At 30.3% G+C, this 18,611-nt stretch overlaps 1 protein-coding gene across 2 annotated transcripts in view; it reads left to right on the top strand.

Annotated features, from left to right (window-relative positions):
* The window catches only part of ais (DExD-box helicase 52), a 58,152-nt gene that overhangs the window by 39,244 nt on the left and 297 nt on the right, over nucleotides 1-18,611 (top strand). For both annotated transcript variants that reach the window (XM_085819827.1, XM_085819828.1), the window contains 5 exons: nucleotides 2,130-2,220; nucleotides 5,543-5,816; nucleotides 10,485-10,560; nucleotides 11,825-11,896; nucleotides 12,938-13,027. In XM_085819827.1, coding sequence (XP_085675953.1) covers nucleotides 2,130-2,220; nucleotides 5,543-5,816; nucleotides 10,485-10,560; nucleotides 11,825-11,896; nucleotides 12,938-13,027 — 603 coding nt within the window. The remainder of the gene's footprint in view (nucleotides 1-2,129; nucleotides 2,221-5,542; nucleotides 5,817-10,484; nucleotides 10,561-11,824; nucleotides 11,897-12,937; nucleotides 13,028-18,611) is intronic.

Raw genomic sequence — 18,611 nt, 5'->3', positions numbered from 1 at the left:
CTATCCTTATCTTCAGGGCAGATGTTTTTATTTTATTTGGCTTATAATTTCTTACTAAATGTAGTATTTCATCTCCATGTACTCCATCATTGATATGATTTAAATCAAATTACTCATCATTTTAAATATCACGAATACACATCAAATTGTTTTCTGGTTGCAATTTTCTAATTTCGACTATGTGTAATGTATGCTTTACGCATGCGCGCGTTGAAAGAAATGTTTAATAAAGTAAACAAATAAATATTAAGCTTTTTCTTTTGTAAATTTTGATACCCTTTAGATCATAATTGCACTTTATTTCATAAATTACGGTTTCATATTTTTAATTTTATAATTTCTGCATGCCATCTTACCAGATTTAAACTGATGATCTATAATCTGGAAAAACCGATAATCTGCAATCGCCGAGTCCAGATTAAAGTCTTGATGAGTCCAGATTAAAGACTTTTGACTGTAATAATATAATCTATTCATTATTTAAATATTATGGTGGAACCTAGAATTATTAATAGCTGGATATGAAGCTGGATGTATTTCACTGAAATAGGAGCACATGTTCAGTTTCACTTACTATATTTCTAAATTTCAGATTACACTACATTAGTTACAGGGTAAATAAAGCCAAGATTTTAAAGAGTTAACATGAAAAATCTACCACCTACATGGCATCGGAAAAACTGGAACAAAATTTGGCAAAATGCAAACCTAAATCCCTTGTCACCTTAGGTTTAATACAAGACTACAAATCAGTTGGGAAATAAATTGAGTAAATGAGAAATTAAGGTATAAAAATGACAATAATACTGTGTTAGGTAAGATATTATATAATATATAGTATAACTCTCATTTTTGTAAAATCTTTGCTAAAGCATAATTATAATATGTTTTAACAAAGGTTTTACAAAATTGAGAGTTAAGCTTGCAGTGCTTTAAAATGCTCACACAAATGAATTTGTTTTGTTTAGATGATTTGCATTTGTAACATTTATATTTTGCTTGATTCCACTTTTCCATATAAGTAGTCATAAATACAGTGGATTGTTATTAGAGATTATAAACTAGCAGTTTGATGAAACTTGATATAAAAATTTTAAATACGATATTTACTTGCTTATATATATTAAGCTATAATATAATATTTTTTTATTATAATAAAAATATATTTTTTAAGAGATAGCTTAAATGATAAACATGGCACATTAAAAAGTACATACAAACGCATACTATTATTATTTTATGTATTTCAAAGAAATTATTTCGATAATATGCTTACACAAAATAATTTCCTATTTGTATATACATTTGACATAACATAAATTAGAAATTAAATCATGTGCTGGAAAAATAAGTAATGAGGAAAAATATGCAAGTAAATGTGTGATATTTCTGAATTCCAGTGTTTGGAAGACAATATGATTGTACACTAGCTTAGTATATTGGATTAAAAATATTCTTTCTGGTAATAGAATGATATCCTGGTTTGAGATTTCTCATTTGAAATTTTTACTAAAGTATGCCAAAGAATATTAATTATCTAATGATACATATTTGTGGAAGAAAGAAGTGCAAGGATGACAGATCATCTTTCATTTTGCTTTAAATTTCTAGTTTTTGACTTTAATATACTGGTAACACATTATTTCATGCCATAGCAAGAGTTATTTGATAGTTTATAAATGAAGTAATGAAACCAAAAAATAAAATAATATGTTAATCTTTAGCTGAAAATAAAAATCTGGTGATTTCTGATGAAATATTTATTTGGCAATAGATATAAAATGATAATTAGTAAGATATAGTAGCTAGTGTCAATGATTGCTACCAATAATATTCATGTTTCCAACTATTCTCAAAGCCAGTCTTGTAGCCCCACCTGAAGATTAATTAAGCAATAAAGTAACAAAATCCAAAATTATGTTCTCCTTCTGTATTTATCTGTCTATATTCTGTATTTCACATTTGTCAAGCTAAAAATTCAAAATTAAGCTCCTGTATTTTCATTACATGGCTTTTTACAACAGTCAGACTTAGCTGTTAAAAGTTTTTTAACATGCCTTTCAAAGTCATTTTGAATTAATATCGTACTAGTATTTACCTTTATGTAAAATAGCTTCTTATTTTTCTAGAAATACTGCTGTTTCAACAATAAAACAAGAGTTGCTTTTTGTTGGTTGTGAAGGTGGAAAATTACTAGCTCTTCGCAACCTCATAAATGAGGTAATGTATTAATAATTCAATCCAGTATATGTTTGAAATTTTTGTAGTTATCTCTCTATTATCTGTTTAGAATAGAATGAGAATATCTGTTTAGAATGATGGCAAATTTTTAGCAAATTAAGTATTAAAAAATTTGAGATAAGAATAAAATTCAGTGCAAACATTGCTTTCTTCTGCGAGCAAAATCACGGTCCATATCAAGTTAAATAGATTTTTTTTTAAATATTGTATATAATTTTAATAGATAAAAGTCTTTTTCGATGTGTATGAAACTGTTTGCAAGCATAGTTTTGATGATTTGGCTTTTATCATATCACAAGCATTTTCTTGTAGCATTCAGTTCTTTGACAATGTACTCATAATAATTTTGTATCTATTTTTCATTTTTATGCAAATTTAGTCTAAAGAAATGTTAGCCACAAAAATACATTAATTTCCTTTAAAGGGTTCTATCACAGTTGTCATAAAATACAAATGTATAAACTGAGTGCTTTCATTGTGTATTGACAGCCTAAAGTGGGTTGAAAAATGTACAATATTAAATGTTTGATGGCTATTACATTTGAAATCAGATTTGTGTGTTTGGAATAGTTAGCATTTTAAAAAAGCAATCTGATAACATGCCATACCTAGCAATGTGTTATGTGAATTGCTGTATGCTGTGATGTTGAGAGGCCCCAACTTATCAGCAATAGTAGTAGTGACTGCTATGAACTGGAAATTACACAGACTCTTTAAGAAGAGTTTTAACTCCCTTTTTATTTCACTTTAGAAGTCACAGTTGCGTTCACTTGACGCTCACAAACTACGCCGACCCGGCGGTTAAACAAAAATAGAAAAGTACAACTAAAAATGAATGACAGGATGAATAACTAACGAAGTCACTATCTACGAGGCTCTATAATTGTAACTATCTTAACCGCATTCTAAGATACAGCTGAGATTCAGCAAACATTCTGAATAAGAAGTTGAAAGATTCAACTAACTGCCGAAGTAGGCACACAGGCCGAAACGCACGGTTCTTAAATTTCTACCTAGCAACCTTCACGCTCGTGATTCAGGAAGCACACTTACAAACTTGCTTCCCTTCTATTTAAACTCAATTATTTCTGCTAAAATTTGAATACTCTGCGCGTTATACTAAAAATTTACATACTCTGGCATTGGCAATTCGAGGGGAAAGTAAAGGCTTGACAGGAAAGATAGCTTAAACTTAAAATAAATATAAACCCTACATTTGCCGCTGCCAGAATTTGGTAAACTTGGAAGCAGGTCCTAGAAACGACCTGTTGAAAAAGTTTCCACATTCTGATCTAAAACTCAAGAGCCCCGTTTACGTAAAACAAACTGTTTCCTATAAGATTTACGATAATTTCTAGAGACGCATAAAATTATCATCTCTTCTTACAGGATCCTTTCTGGTCTTCAGCAATCAATCTTGTTCTTTTCCTTCCAGCATCTGGAAGGAATAAATATCAGTATCTTTCTAAATACATTATAATTTACACTTTCTTGACACTGAATAAATTTTGTTTTTAAACGATTTATTTTCCTTAGTTACTGCTTAATTCACATTCATTCAAGTATTCAAACATTAATTTAACTTTACCCTGGCTCTCCACCATGTGTGGTGTCAAACGGGAATAACGATATCTTAGTTTCATCACTCCATATACCTTGTGACCACTGATCATATGTCCAATTAATGTGTTCCTTTGGCCACTGTAGTCTTTTTTTTTTTTTTCTTCGTTGCTGAAAATTAAGATAAGGCTTTTTTCGTGGAATTCTACCTCTCAATCCAACATCTGTTAATCTTCTCCTGATTGTTCTTGAACTGACAGAAACACCAGCATCATTCAGATCACTTCTGATGGCCGCTGATGACATTTTTGTATCTTGGAGACATAGTCTTTTTATTCTTTTGTCATCATTAGATATGGTGCACCTTTTTCGGCCTTTTCTTTCTTTGTTTTTTATTGAATTTGTCTTCTGATATCGTAAACAAAACTTTTGGAGTCCAGATGTAGTCACTGAACCACCCACCTGTCTTGCAATTTCAGAATAGGAAAGACCACTTTCTCGTAACACAATAATATTACATCTCTTTCTAGGTGTCCAATCTACTCTTTTATTTGATGTCATTGCTTCTTGACTAAATATTAAAAATTTTTACAAAAATTCCTACTTGTAATTGCAGTGTATAAGACACAGGTCCTCCTTCTACAGAACAAAGCAAAATAATGAATTGTTCCAAGTGTAAACATGATGTCAGCTTCTACTGGCAGTTACTAACATTTGATTGGTTCTCAGAACAAGAACAGTCATTGGTCAGGAAAGCTAGACATTACAAACCACTTCATAACTGTGTTTTTTATTTATATTAAAGTACATATAACTTTTTTGTATTGCAAATAATTGAATTCAGTAATAAATTCTCTTTAAAATGATATGTACAAGTTTGCATTTTGTGAAACTTAACATTTTCTATAAGCATACAAAGTTCAAAAACATAAAAATTTCCAAAAGTGTCCACAATTTTGGCCACCACTGTATTTCAGTGCTTATTCCATTAAATTCCTTTTAAAAATCCAATTGAAATTATAATTAACTTGAATAAGAAGAGCATTATCACCCATATCTGGGTGATGAGGCCCCCATGGAAGCATACCCGTCACTCAGATATGGGTGATACGGCAACAAACATGTTAAGGAGCATCCTTTATTCTAATAATGGGAATTTTTTTTTTTTAATATTTTTTTTTAAGGAAATGAAAAAATCGTGTCTTCCCCCCCCATTAACTTTGTATATATATCCCGCCCCATTTTTGATGTGAAGAATTGGCAGATCCATTAAATAATTTGTTAAATATTCAAAAGTTTAATTTTTAGTTTCTTGAATTAATATCTGTTTTTACACCAAAACTTTTTTAGTGGTGTCTTTTTGACCATGCTATTTCATTTACTCAAAAAGATGCTATATTTTGTATATGTTGAACTTGCAGCCCAAACATAGCAATGTCCATACCATAGCTATGGACATTCACATCTCCATAGCTAGGTTATGTGTATCTCTTATAATTTATATTGCTGGATTTAAACAAATACTGCAAAAGTGTAACCAAAATTTAATAACTGAAATTAACACTACAGGATGCATATGTGTCACTAAGATGTTTTCCTGTAGCAAACATGATTATTAATATGTATTATTAGATGTTTTTAATACATATGCTTAGAGGTCTGGTGTAGATTCAAAATGTTTGTACAAAGTAAAAAAATAAATTCGTGTATCAGCTTGTTAATACACTTATTTATTTTTCAGGGTTTTATGCCTCCAGTTATGATATTTGTTCAAAGTAAAGAACGTGCCCAAGAACTTTATTCTGAACTTGTGTTTGAGAACATTAGGATTGACGTCATTCACTCAGATTTACCTCAAGAAAAGAGAGATAATGTTGTAAAAAATTTCATTGATGGAAAGATATGGGTCTTGATATGTACAGAACTGATGGGAAGAGGAATAGACTTTAAAGGTGTAAATTTAGTAATTAACTATGATTTCCCTCCAACTGCAATCTCATACATTCATAGGATAGGTATGAATATTTTCTTTGTATATTTTGTTCAGATAATTGAATTTGCGTGATATCAGAATCTTTTCAGGTTTAAACTTCATTTCAAGATTTGACTGTGTGAAGAATCAAAGACTGTATGAAAGATCAAAGTTTCAATACTGTATGAAAAATCAAAGTTTCTTCCAAAAAGACGAATATTTCATCAAGTATATGTGTAAAAACATTTTTGAGGATGATGTATAGTCAATTTGCATAACAAATAATCAGCTATCACACTATTATAATGTAAATAAAATATATTAAACACTCTGCAAACACTAAACTGAAAAAACTGTATCATTCAGTATGATAGAGTTTGGTAGTCATTTAAATAGAGCCATTTGGTAAATTCCCATGTAGTGGCTTACAGTTCATATTATACTCAGCTTGTAGATCATGCTGTTGAAATTAGCCGTAATTAATAAACCAGTAATGGTGCATAGTTCACATTTTACAGATGTTTGAAGCAGTCATTTTAATAGTTGAAATGAAAATTAGTGGGTGGGGGGATATTTTGTGCAATAATGTAACATTTCTTTTTAAAAAGTGGACAGCTTCTCAGATCACAGCAAATTCAGTAGAAATTCACAGAAATTTTGCATCAATATTAAAGGCTTCATTTCTGTTTACACATGGTCTTACATGCATTCAATTTCAACCACATTGTAGGCACCCAAAATAATGTTCGATCTGATAGCTCTTTTTTTTTTTTTTTTTTCTTCTTCTTCTGGACTGTTAGTCTGTATCGTAATTTCCTTGATTCCTTGACCTTTGGTAAAACTTTCAGGAGTATTGATTTTCATTCCTGTTCGACTACTTTTCATATTTCATCAATCCCGGTGGGTTTAAACTTAAAAAGAATTCTTTTCAAGAGACCAAAAGCACAATAGTCCATAGGTGAAAAATCAGGGGACTTTGCAGGAATACATTGAAAATTTATATATGGAATACATGCAGCAGTTTTCATTTTTTCAAGGAATGTAATGATACTTTTCAAAGTATGACTTACTGCTTTGTCTTCATGAAGTTTAAATTTTTGTAAGTTATTGGGATAAAAAGTCACTAGGATAAAGAAATGAAATTTCTTTTGTAAATAACGGATGATTTCTCTTGATAGCATATTGAGTTGATTTTATTATTTTTTCACACTCTTCTTATTTTTAATTTCTTATTGTAAGAAAATCCTGCAACAATCGTAAATTCCTAACTGAAACATTCTTTGTGTCTTTGTACAATTTTTTAGTTCATTTTCAACAATAAATAGACCTTTTCTTGTCATAGTCATTTAGGTAAACCCTTGCATTATCAAGGGTTGCAATGTATTTCCATTTATCTCCTACTAAATAGTTTTCATAGGGGTTCTATAAATTGTTCTGCTTTGAGCCACAACCTTTTGCAAAAGCTAATGAACATTATGTTTTTTTTTTTTTTTTTTTTTTTTTTTTTTTTTTTTTTTAAATTTAAGTTCTAAATCTTTGTTTATTATTTTATTTATTGTTGCTACACATGTATTTAAAGATTCTGCAGATAAATTCAGCATCAGCAAATTTTATCTTGTTACCAATGATTTAACTTTGAAAAAGTATATAACATTTTGGGGTATTTGTTTGGAATCTTCTTTCCATGTAGCAGTAATGATTGAAATTTTTTCTAATTAGTAATGTTGCTTATTTTACACTTAAAAAATTTAACACCATCCATTTCACAACATTTTTTAATCATGGAATACGAATATTTCTTTTTGGAAGGATATCAAAGCAGTATTTAATGATATTTAAGTGTAGTTTGCTGGATTTCTTTTTGACTCTTGAATGTGGATAATATACAGGTCTGCTGCTGCACATTCAAGTGGCAGTCAAGCTGTAGACAGCTAGTAATGCAAATGCACTTGAGAAGCCAAAGACTGCTTTGTTGGCCAGGAGTGTGATCGGCACTGTTTGCGGAACTTTGAAGAAATTGTTGTGGTTGATTAAAAAGCAAAACAGTGGTAAAAACTGATTATGCAAAATTATTAGACCATTTAAAAGAACAGGTAAAGACAAAAAATGCCAAAAAACTGGCAAATAAAAAGTGCTGTTTGACCAAGATAATGCATTTACCCACAAATTGACTGCTGCAATAGCAAAGTTGCATAAATTATGCTTTGAACTGATTCCTGATCCACCTTAATTTTAAGATCTGTCACCATGTGACTTCATCTTGTTCTCAAACTTGAAAATTTGGTGCAGTGGGAAGAAATTACCATCAAACAAGGCTGTCATTGCATATTTTGAAATTTTTAATGAAAATTGCTTTTCTGATGCGTTTTAAATAACTTCAAAATTTGTTAGATTTAATGTTTAGTCCTCGTTAGAAACTATGTGGAGAAGTGAAATCGATTTTTCCAAGAAACCATAACTTGCTTTTTACTATGTTTATCTAATCAACCTTATATGTATACTAGTATATACCTGCCTCAATGTTGTATGAAATGCTGTTGCATGCTGTGGCTAACTTATTATATCATAGTGCTAAACAGCAAAGTCAATTTCTTCTTTCTATATTATGTAACTAATATTATGGAACAAAGACCATGAAAGAATTTGGGGGAAAAAATAAGCTGCATGGACCCTGTAGATTGTGTGTTGATCATTTTACTGTAAAGATATCTTTTTGTATGTGAGCAATCACTTGGGGAAAAAAAAAAAAAAAGAATGCGATTTTGGAGGTTTGTACAAATAATAAGTATGTAAAAAGCTGCCCTTCGTGTGTTGTCCATGACTTAAAAATCTTAATCCTTGTCCTAACTACTGTAAAATCTACTTATGTTGGAATGCATGTGAAAAAAGCTATATGTTCCATAGAATACTGTTTTAGGCAAAGTTGATGCCGAGATGAACATTTATCTCTTCTATATTGTTTGATATGTAACTAAATTAGCAATTAAGGTATGTAGAATAACTTAATTCTGTAAAGAATTATATGTCAATTAACCAATCATTATGATGTGAATGTTTATTATAACTTTTCTTTCCCTAGTCCTTAACAGAGTGCAAATTAGTTGTGTGAGTATTTAAGCCAAAGATCTGAATGTTTTAAAGCTTTTGGCACCTTCGCTTGCAGATCATCCTATCACCAGCTTTGTCAAAGTTTATCAGGCTTTGGCCATTTTACTAGCCAGTGATAAAAGCACACTTTTATTTTTGAACCAGCTCAAGTACACCATTTTGTGTACTCTTTGACTACAATACTTGAATTTAAACTTATGCTATTTTAAAAAAGCCACAAGTGATGGAGTTTCGTTTTATAAGCACAAGTGGCATATATTGTTAAGTTTAGAGAGTTATGAAAAAAAGGCTATTTTAACCTTAGCGGGACTACACCATTTTGAATCAGACTGGAAGCAAGAACTTGCTTGTCAGTTTAGTAGGGTCTGAAGGATGTTGATTTAATCTTTATACAGTTAGAATCTACAGGTGTTGTAAGCAAAGCAATGTTCTTGGCAACCTTAATAGTATCATGCAGAATTTTTATATATATATATATATATATTAATTGCTTGAATGAAGAACTTAAGCTTGATAATCAGCAGAGTAAAACTTTATGAAATGGAAGTCATTTGTAAATTCAGTGAATATTGTAAAGCTAATTCAAATAGATTAATTATTAAGGCATTTGGATGAAGTTTAACGGAGTATTAAAATGCGTGAATAAAATTGTCAAAAATAAGTTTTATTATTCATATATGGAAGTTTGCTTTGTTTTCATTTTGAATAGCACATTATATCCAAGATGAATATCGACTCATAAAAGAGATTTATGGGTGATATAGTATACCATGTAGTATGCAATCTGTTGCTCTTTGTTAGTTAATTATTTTTCACACGTCTGTAGCAAAATTGGAGAGTTGTAATTAAACAATTGTTGTTTTAATCATTTCTTTGGCACACCATTTTGTCTCGCATTTGAATTTAAAAATGATGTTTTAGTAGCACCATCTAAGAAACAGCTAACTAAAGTTATGTGATGTACTAAAATTTGTACATCACATAATACATGATTACCAATTTATATTTAATTTATCATGATATTCTTAACTAATAAGTAAAATTAATTACTCAGAGTGATGCAATGAAGATATTTTGTTAGAGTTCAAGGTATTTGTAGTGGGATATGTTGTGATAGATTAAAGCTGTCATGTTTAGAACAAAGATCTTAAATTTTTTATGTAAATAAATTTAGAATATGAGTAGAAATTACGCATGTGTTCAATACCATGTTAGAAACTATTATAGAGGGGTAACTATAGGTTAAAGCTGTTATTAAATTATATTCTTAAAAATCACACTCAAATATAACTTACTATATGTAACCATGATTGTTTTATATGGTGAGTTTTCTTACAAAACTGAGAAATAGGCATGATGCAGATTTTTTAACTGTATGATACAAACTACTGAATATTGATTTGTAAATTTCTTGATTGATTTGCTTGTTTTCTTTACTGAAGTTTCAATAACTGTTTTTACTCCATTTATTAATAATCAAGTAATGTATAAAATATATATCTGCAAAGTTTACTTTGAGTTAAAACATTTCAGCTTCAGCTCTTCACTTATTAATAATGTCTTAAAAATCATTCACTGATGTTTTGGTTTTGCATACTTACAGGCCGTACAGGAAGAGCTGGTGAAGAAGGCAGAGCTGTTACTTATTTTACTACAGACGACATTGAAAATTTGAGAAGGTATTGAATACTTTCACTTTTGATGATTTAGTAGAATGTAGACTTCTGTTCATTGCAAAATTATGAAATTTAAAATATGCCCTCTCACTGCGTACTTTTTTTTATCAAAATAGGTTCAAAAATTGCGTATTTTTTTATTACATATTTCAAATCTACATATATTTTAGAGTTAAATTATACAAAAATTATTTGTAAAAGAGTTTTTTTCAATATGGTATTAGATCATAGAAAAAGGTTGCCGGAATATTGAAATTGAAGAATAATGATATAAAAGGAAAATTTTGAAAATTATAAAAGGAAATCATGATTTATTTTATAAAATACAAAGGTAAAAAACATATATACTAACGAAAATATTTACATAATGTAATATTTTGCATATCAATTTTGCACCACTGTCGAACATTTTCAATAGAAACTGAATTTTCAGGTTCATCACTATCTGCTGAGGAATCCAAGAAATTCTCATCAGTTTCTTCTTATACTTGAAATCTATCTTCAATATACTTAGTCAGAATTACTATCACTGTTGGAAGTATCGTTAGGAATATAGTTTATATCACTCGCGAAACGCTTCCTGCCAGACATCTATGAGCTCTGAAAAGCACGCACAAAATGCTACATTACGTATTCTTGTATATTTGGCAAAAATGTGGACAAATAAGCCATCTGTTAGCCCACATCTAAATAAACAATTAAACATCGCAGAAAAGCCGAAAGGAAATCTTGAACGGGAAAAGAGCGGGTTGCACAATTAAATAGACGGCAAAAATTCATCCCCGCGGAAATTGCGGGTTGCACAAATTTTGCTACTTTTACGTTGCCCATGGAAGTCATGGGATGTGCAGCGAGAGGATTAACAAAAATTCTGATGCTGTTTTATATAGAATGAAACCTCACTATTATCACCTCCTCATTTAATTTTCATTTTAACTTGTCATGAAAGATTTTGCGCTTTTTTGGCTATGAAATTCAAAGCTTTATGAATATTTGTGTAAAATCTTGAAATTATGTTTGCTAAATATTTAAATTTAACCTCAATGGAAAGCTTAAAGATATTAATGACTCTTTTTCACAACTCTTTACCGTATCAGATATTCATCTGTATTGCTTAGATTCGTTTAGACTACAAATTTTAAATTTCATATTCACTTATATGTGTTGTTTAATTATATTAATCATGAAAACAAATTTTTGTAGGCCTTTTCATTCACACATTTATGTACACATATTTTGAAATACTCTTTTGATATTTTTATTTTAGCATAGCTCAAGTGATGAAGAATGCTGGTTGTCAAGTTCCAGATTATATAATGAAACTTAAAAAAGGACCAAAGTAATTTCTTTGAATATTTTACTATTGTATTATAATTTTAGAATTTAATATAAAATTCTAAAATTATAATTTTAGAATTTAATATAAAATTATAAAGAAGACAATGCTTTTTCATATGGAAAATGCTGTTTTATTTATACTAATTTGGACATAAAAGAGCCATTTGCATTCAAGGATTTGTCAAGTACATTTCTGCTTAACATCAGTAACAAAGAAAAAGTGTTAGTGCAGATATCAAATCTGGTTGATAACCTGTTTACTTAGTGCTGTTTAGAAAGAAAATTTTCCCCCTCTCCACATACCCAAAAACAATCTAATGTGAAATTTGAATAATTCATTCAACTTTGAGATTTTGATCATTACAAAATTTTTTTTTAAATATAATTCATTTTGAAGAACATTTCTTAAACCTAATTTATCTAAAATAATTGTAATTATCATCTTCCTGTAATTTTTTTAATCTATAAACAGTAAGTTTAATCTAAAAATGGGTTTGTGATACAAAAACATTTCTCTCTTTCTCTCCCATTTCTAAAAAAAATCTTACATCTGAAATTATGCTATATTATACATTCCCTTACCCCCAATATATGATAAGAAAAACAGCAAAGCTTTCTGCTTTATTTATAAGCTGATTCTAATTTTAACCTTAAATATGCATTTATTGGTCTCATTTATAATTTAAGTATAGTCTAATTTTCAATAATTCAAAATTTTGATAGATAAAAATTGTTACAATAAAGGTCAGTTGTGCTTCTAAACATCATTACATTATCATTGCTATATAAACTTCATTTGTTTATTATATTATGCAAGCAATTTATTGTTTATATTTTATTGTCCCTTTAAGTATTAAAATTGCTTTGTCTCTTAACTTTCTTATATCTTTTATCCATGAAGCAGGAGTAAGTCACAATAAAATTTTTTATTTTATTCTTTTGAAATATCTAACAAAATATTTTAATATTCCATATCTAAGATTATTACAATACTTGTATGAGTTTCAGAATGTAAATAATGTGTTTTACTTTTCTTTTAAAGGAAAAACAAAAGTGAACCTGTAAGGCCTATCAAACGACAGAAAATATCAACTGTACCAAAATATGAAATACAAAAAGAATCTAAAAAGAGGTAATTTTTAGACTTTTTGAATGTTAAGTATTACATGGCAAAACATTGCAGACATTAAGTTTTCATACCAATTACTATATTTTTGTAATTAAACATAATTTTGGTTTAAAACCTTTCTATAAATGAATAATTTAAATAATATTTTCCAAAATTTTTTAACATACAGTAGAATTCTGGTAATCTGCAAATGCCTGTAATTAATTTTGGATGTAAACAAAATTTCAGATTTCAGAAAACTCAGTATAACAAACGTAACTGCTGTTTTTTATGTGTATATGAAAATAAACATCAAATACACATTATATTTTAAACTAACTTGCATACATGTTGCATGTGAAAAAACCACAAAAATGCCTGTGCCGCCAGCCCGTTCACCTAGAATCAAACCCAGGTTGGAACTACCAGTATTCAGCAATTTTATTGCTCGGCCGCTGGTGGGCCTATTGTCTTTGTAGAACAGCAGGTTTAGCAAAACTGTAATAACCCAAAAAAGAATCTCATCAGCCATTTTCCAGTAAAACAGATATTAGTTATTTTTACATATGATGTTTTAGTATCACCATTGCTCAAGCATTAACTTAATCAGCTCTAATACTAAAACTAATGAACTTCTCATTTACTAATGATGAAAGTTTTTAGTCCAAAGGGGCTTCGTCCCTGAAGGACTATTGTTTTCATTTTGCGATTTTGCGTTGAAAATTTTAAAAGGCTGTATCACTTTTCAAATCATTGTCACCAAATACTATCATCCTGTAATATATTTGAAGAAATTAAATAATGAAGGATCTGCATAAATGTATGTATGTTTCTTGCATTGTAATAAAACAATGGTACCTAGAGCTATCCAATTTTGAATGTCATAATCCTACTGCAAATATGGACATCTAAAAACCCAAATTTGGAATTTGTTTTATTATCGATTTCATATTTTGTAAAACTTTTAACGAATTTTTGATTAACAAACTCAATGATTCAAAAGCAATGGCAACACTCTACGGGGAAAAAAGAACCTTTTTATCTCCAGCGTGCGGAACTGTGTATCGGAAATTTGAAAGATATGCTCATTTTAAAATTATTTTGCGACATTGCTGTTGAACTGAATTTTATGGTTTAAGTGCAAAGAACATGATATTTGATAAATAAAGGTAACACACAAAACGTTAAAAAAACGCCCCCTTGGGCATAATTGAAATCTGAAACCATTCAGTTTTTTTTTTTTTTTTCAGTGCATTAAGATTGCATTATTTAGTTTGAGAGAAAAGATAGAGATTGATATAGAAAGAAACTGCCCTTTTTACTTATGCATTAAACTTACATTATTTAGTTTGAGAGTAATTATGACATTAAAGATAGTATATTATATTGAAAGAAATCGCCCTTATTGCCTTCCCAAAGAATATTACAATCAACAACAGCTTTTTTTTAACAAGTTTTCGTTATGTTATCAGACTTGGTTTTTAAGGTGTTAGACTGGAAACACGACTACAAAAAGTTGTATGATTCTGATACAAGTGTATTAGTTCTCTTGAGATATAAAGCATTTACGCCAGGGATGTCAAACTCATAGGTACACTAGGGCCAAACAAACAAGGTTTTAACTTTAGGCGGGCCGCAAAAAAAAAAAAAAAAAAAAAAAAATCAATATTCATAGAAACGTAGATTTATTTCGAATAATACAATAATAAACATATATATATATATATATTTATATAGAAAAGAACAAGAAAAATTTAATGTTTACGTCCTAATACTTGACATCTCTTCTCTGCTATTATCTTTCCTATTTCGGGAGAAATTTTGTTTGCAGTGATAACTTTCAACGCTGACCCAAGGTGAGCATCATTAATATGGTTTCTAATAGGAGACTTATTACCTTTCATGACTGAAAATAACTACTCGCACCGATAAGTGCTACCAAACATGGAAATAATTTCATATGTGAATTTTCGAGTATTTTCAAACCTGGCTGGTAAATATTTGTAAAATTCAGGCACGCCCACTTCAATGAATTTTGCTTTCAAATTTGAGTTGCATTGAATCTCGATCACCTCTATTTGCATATGGCTGGGTACTGAGCCAATACTTATTGAGAAAATCGAAGAAAGCAAAAAAAATTTGTCTTCGAGGGAACTAAAATCATTAAACCTCGTTTCAAATTCAGTTGTTAAATTTGCAATTTTTTCTGCCTATTTTTGATACGAACAAGTATCATCTAAACTTGATTTATTCATGCTGCACGTCGGGAAGTCCGTCAAATCTTCATTTTTAAGTTGTTTTTCCCAAAGAACTAGTTGACATTTGAATGCTTTAATTATGTCAAACATGTTCGTAATGATATGATCTGTTCCTTGTAACGATAAATTTAACAATAATTATTTTATTATTATATATTATTATTTGCCGATATATTGGCCGGGCCTCAAAAATATTTGTTGTGGGCCGCATGCGGCTCGCGAGTTTGACATCCTAGATTTACGCATTAAAAGGCAGTGCAGCTCCAACATATAAATAAATCTTAACTATGTTGTAAAGAAATATTAATCATTCCATACAAGACTGATTCTTGTGCTGTGTGTGTAATGTGTTAAGCTTGGTGATAATCTTGAATTATGGGAATATAAAACACAGTGCTTACTATTATATTCTATTACTTGAATTATAATGGTTGGCATACTAATAAAAGGAAAGTTTATATATACATGCATACACGTGTAACCTTTTTAGTGTGGGTATTTCCTGTCTTAAAAATAGTATATGGTTATAATAAAAATTGCTCCGAACTGTATCATTTCAAAATTAATCCATGTTACATGATCCTTGCATAATGCTGATGACACAGATATTTATATACGTACCAATGATTTCAAATTTGGGAATTGAAAATTATAACTAATAAGTTCGCATTAATCTGAACTGAAACAATTCATTCTAAACAAAATTTTCATCTTTGAAACGTTGCATTCCTTCTGTTGCTTTGTTGCCTTGTAAATATTTTGCCATAATGATATGTGTTGATGTAGATGTTGACAGGGAAAGCTGACGCATAAGGAGGTAATTGCAAACATGGCAGTTAGAATACTTCTTTATTATTCTTGACAAAATACTCTTAAATAAAATTAAACAGCTGAGTTGGTGCAAAAGATGTTTGTCAATAACAACTTTTGTAGTGTTATGAAATGTACAAGCGTGGTGAGGTGGCTTCCCGCAAAGCAGTTTTAGGGTTGCCATAAAATGGCAAAGTAAGTCAGGGTTGCCACACTTGGCAGATAAATCGCCCGTTGGCGACAAAATTGGCGATATGCCATGGACTGATGGAGAACCTTCTGGAACAAATTCTTATCGGTTTAGATCAGAATGTTCTCGAACACAAGCCGAAAACTATATAAACCCTGCTGGTCCGCAGTCAGTGTGTGTGTGCCTCGTCTGCAGTCTCTCCTCTAGCGAGTCAATCCCCTGAGTGGGTTGTCGAGTTCACCGAAGGAGTCTCTTAGTGCATCGTCGAAAGAGTGTGTTGAGCTCCGGGAACGACTAAACCAAAGAGTCGGGAGCCGTGCTCTGTGTGTTGTCAAGTGCATAGTGAGTTGTAGCGTGGAGAGTCTAGAGAGTATGTGAAGTTCCAAGAACATCCAACCAGAGTCAGAAGCTGTACTCTGGTACTTTGCAGTGAAGCTGTCTGCACTGTTCTAGCCTGATAACCTGAAGGCTGTGTCGCTGATTGTTCCAGCGAGTTTATAGTGGATCTTTGACGACTGTAAAAGTGTTTTGGAGCTGTCCTAATTGATACTGGCCAATAAAGTGTTTCGATACTCATCAAATAATGCCGTCATTATTCACTCCAAATCCATACAAACCCCGTACGAACGTGAAGGAAGAAAATAACACAACAACTGGTGTCAGAAGAGAAAAATGTAACAATATCTTTGTAAAATATATCTGAAGTAAGAAAGAGAAGCAGAAACACAATGTTAGGAATACAGATGTAAATGAAGAGTGCTTAGATTACAGCACGAATATCAGACAAAGAATAATGAAGTTATGGTTCTAACTTTATTTCTGTTGATTAATAAGGTTTTAATTGGCAAAATTTAATACTATGATTTGCTTAAAAGACTTATTTTACATAATGTAAGTATATACATCATGACTGTTATTATCAGAATCTTTTAACTAAGGCTCTGGTTTGCATAATATAATAGGCTAAAAGACTTTTCTTTGGGGGGGCATTATGCAAACACATACATCATGAATGTTATATCAAAATCATATGACTAGATTAATTTTCAATGACAACCATTCAAAAAAGATTTATTATTAAGATGTTATTATATTTAGGCTAGAAAAAGAAAATAACCAAATTAAAATGAATGAGACTAAGTCTATTGCAAATTAAAGCTAGAATATTATCCTACATATTCTTTATTATATATTCCCGATAATTCAAAAGTAAAGGGGGGAATTAATTAATCTGAAAACAGTAGTGCAGTGCCGTTTTCATTGAAATCCACATAAAGGCATGGGACTTGATTAAATACTGAAAGATTTTATAGCCAGAATAGTTGCATTTTTCACCAACAGGTGGTGCTTCAGTTGTATAAATCACAGCACAATTAGAATATGGTCAGTAATGTTGACCGACCTCTGCACACATGTGACTTCTTATAGCTCAATTAACAAAAGTTATGAGGTGCACGATTCAGAGACCTTGGTAGCCATTCTTATTGAAGATTGGTCATCAAATGTAATTTATATAGAGTGCTGAGCAGGTCTTCTGAAAAGGTGCTCTATCTTGCATAAACGTTATACTACAAAGAACATACTTTTATCATATGGAGGGAATGATGCACTTTTAAAACCATTACCTAATACTAAACCATAATAGAAACAGTTTAAAATATACCATTGCAGATTTTCTTGAAGGAAAGGGGCCTATAATGAATGATTCAGTAAGCCCACACCACATTGTGATCTTCAGCTGATGCAAAGGAGTTTCCAAAATCATATGGATCCTCTCTCACCCAGATACAATAATTGTGTGCATTTACGTTTCCATTAAGTGAAAGGTGTGCCTCATCAGTCTATAGGATGTTTGAGAGCCTATCTGCATTGTTTTCCATACATTGAAAAGCCCAATTTACAAATTCCTAAATAAATCAGTTAATTTCAGTTATTGTATTTGTTGTATTATGTACATCTTGAACATGATCCTGAGTGATCATTAACACAGTGCTGCACAAAATACCAGATCTTTCAGATTGTTGTTACATTGATATCTGTTGGTGAAAAATGCAGTTATTCTGGCAAGAAAATTTTTCATTATTAAAAAGAAATTCCATACTCTTTGTGCATTTCTGTGAAAAACCAAATAATGTTACTGTCTGTGCTTTTTAAATTATTGAATTTTTACTTTTGCTGTTACTTTTGAATTGTACTATTGTTTCACAGTAAGATTCAACAAATTGTTTTACGGTAAGATTTTACTTCCTGACTAAAGCAGTAAATTATCAAGTTTACATACAGTTCATATACAATTTGCTACTTACATACAGTTCATATACAATTAATGAATTCAGCAAACATATTTAAA

The sequence above is a fragment of the Stegodyphus dumicola genome, chromosome 7 (assembly GCF_044657685.1).
Source record: "Stegodyphus dumicola isolate Sdum_Otavi_A_Nest chromosome 7, ASM4465768v1".
Lineage (NCBI taxonomy): Eukaryota > Metazoa > Arthropoda > Arachnida > Araneae > Eresidae > Stegodyphus > Stegodyphus dumicola.
The sequence above is the reverse complement of the archived record's forward strand: the minus strand, read 5'-3'. Positions and strand labels throughout refer to the sequence as shown.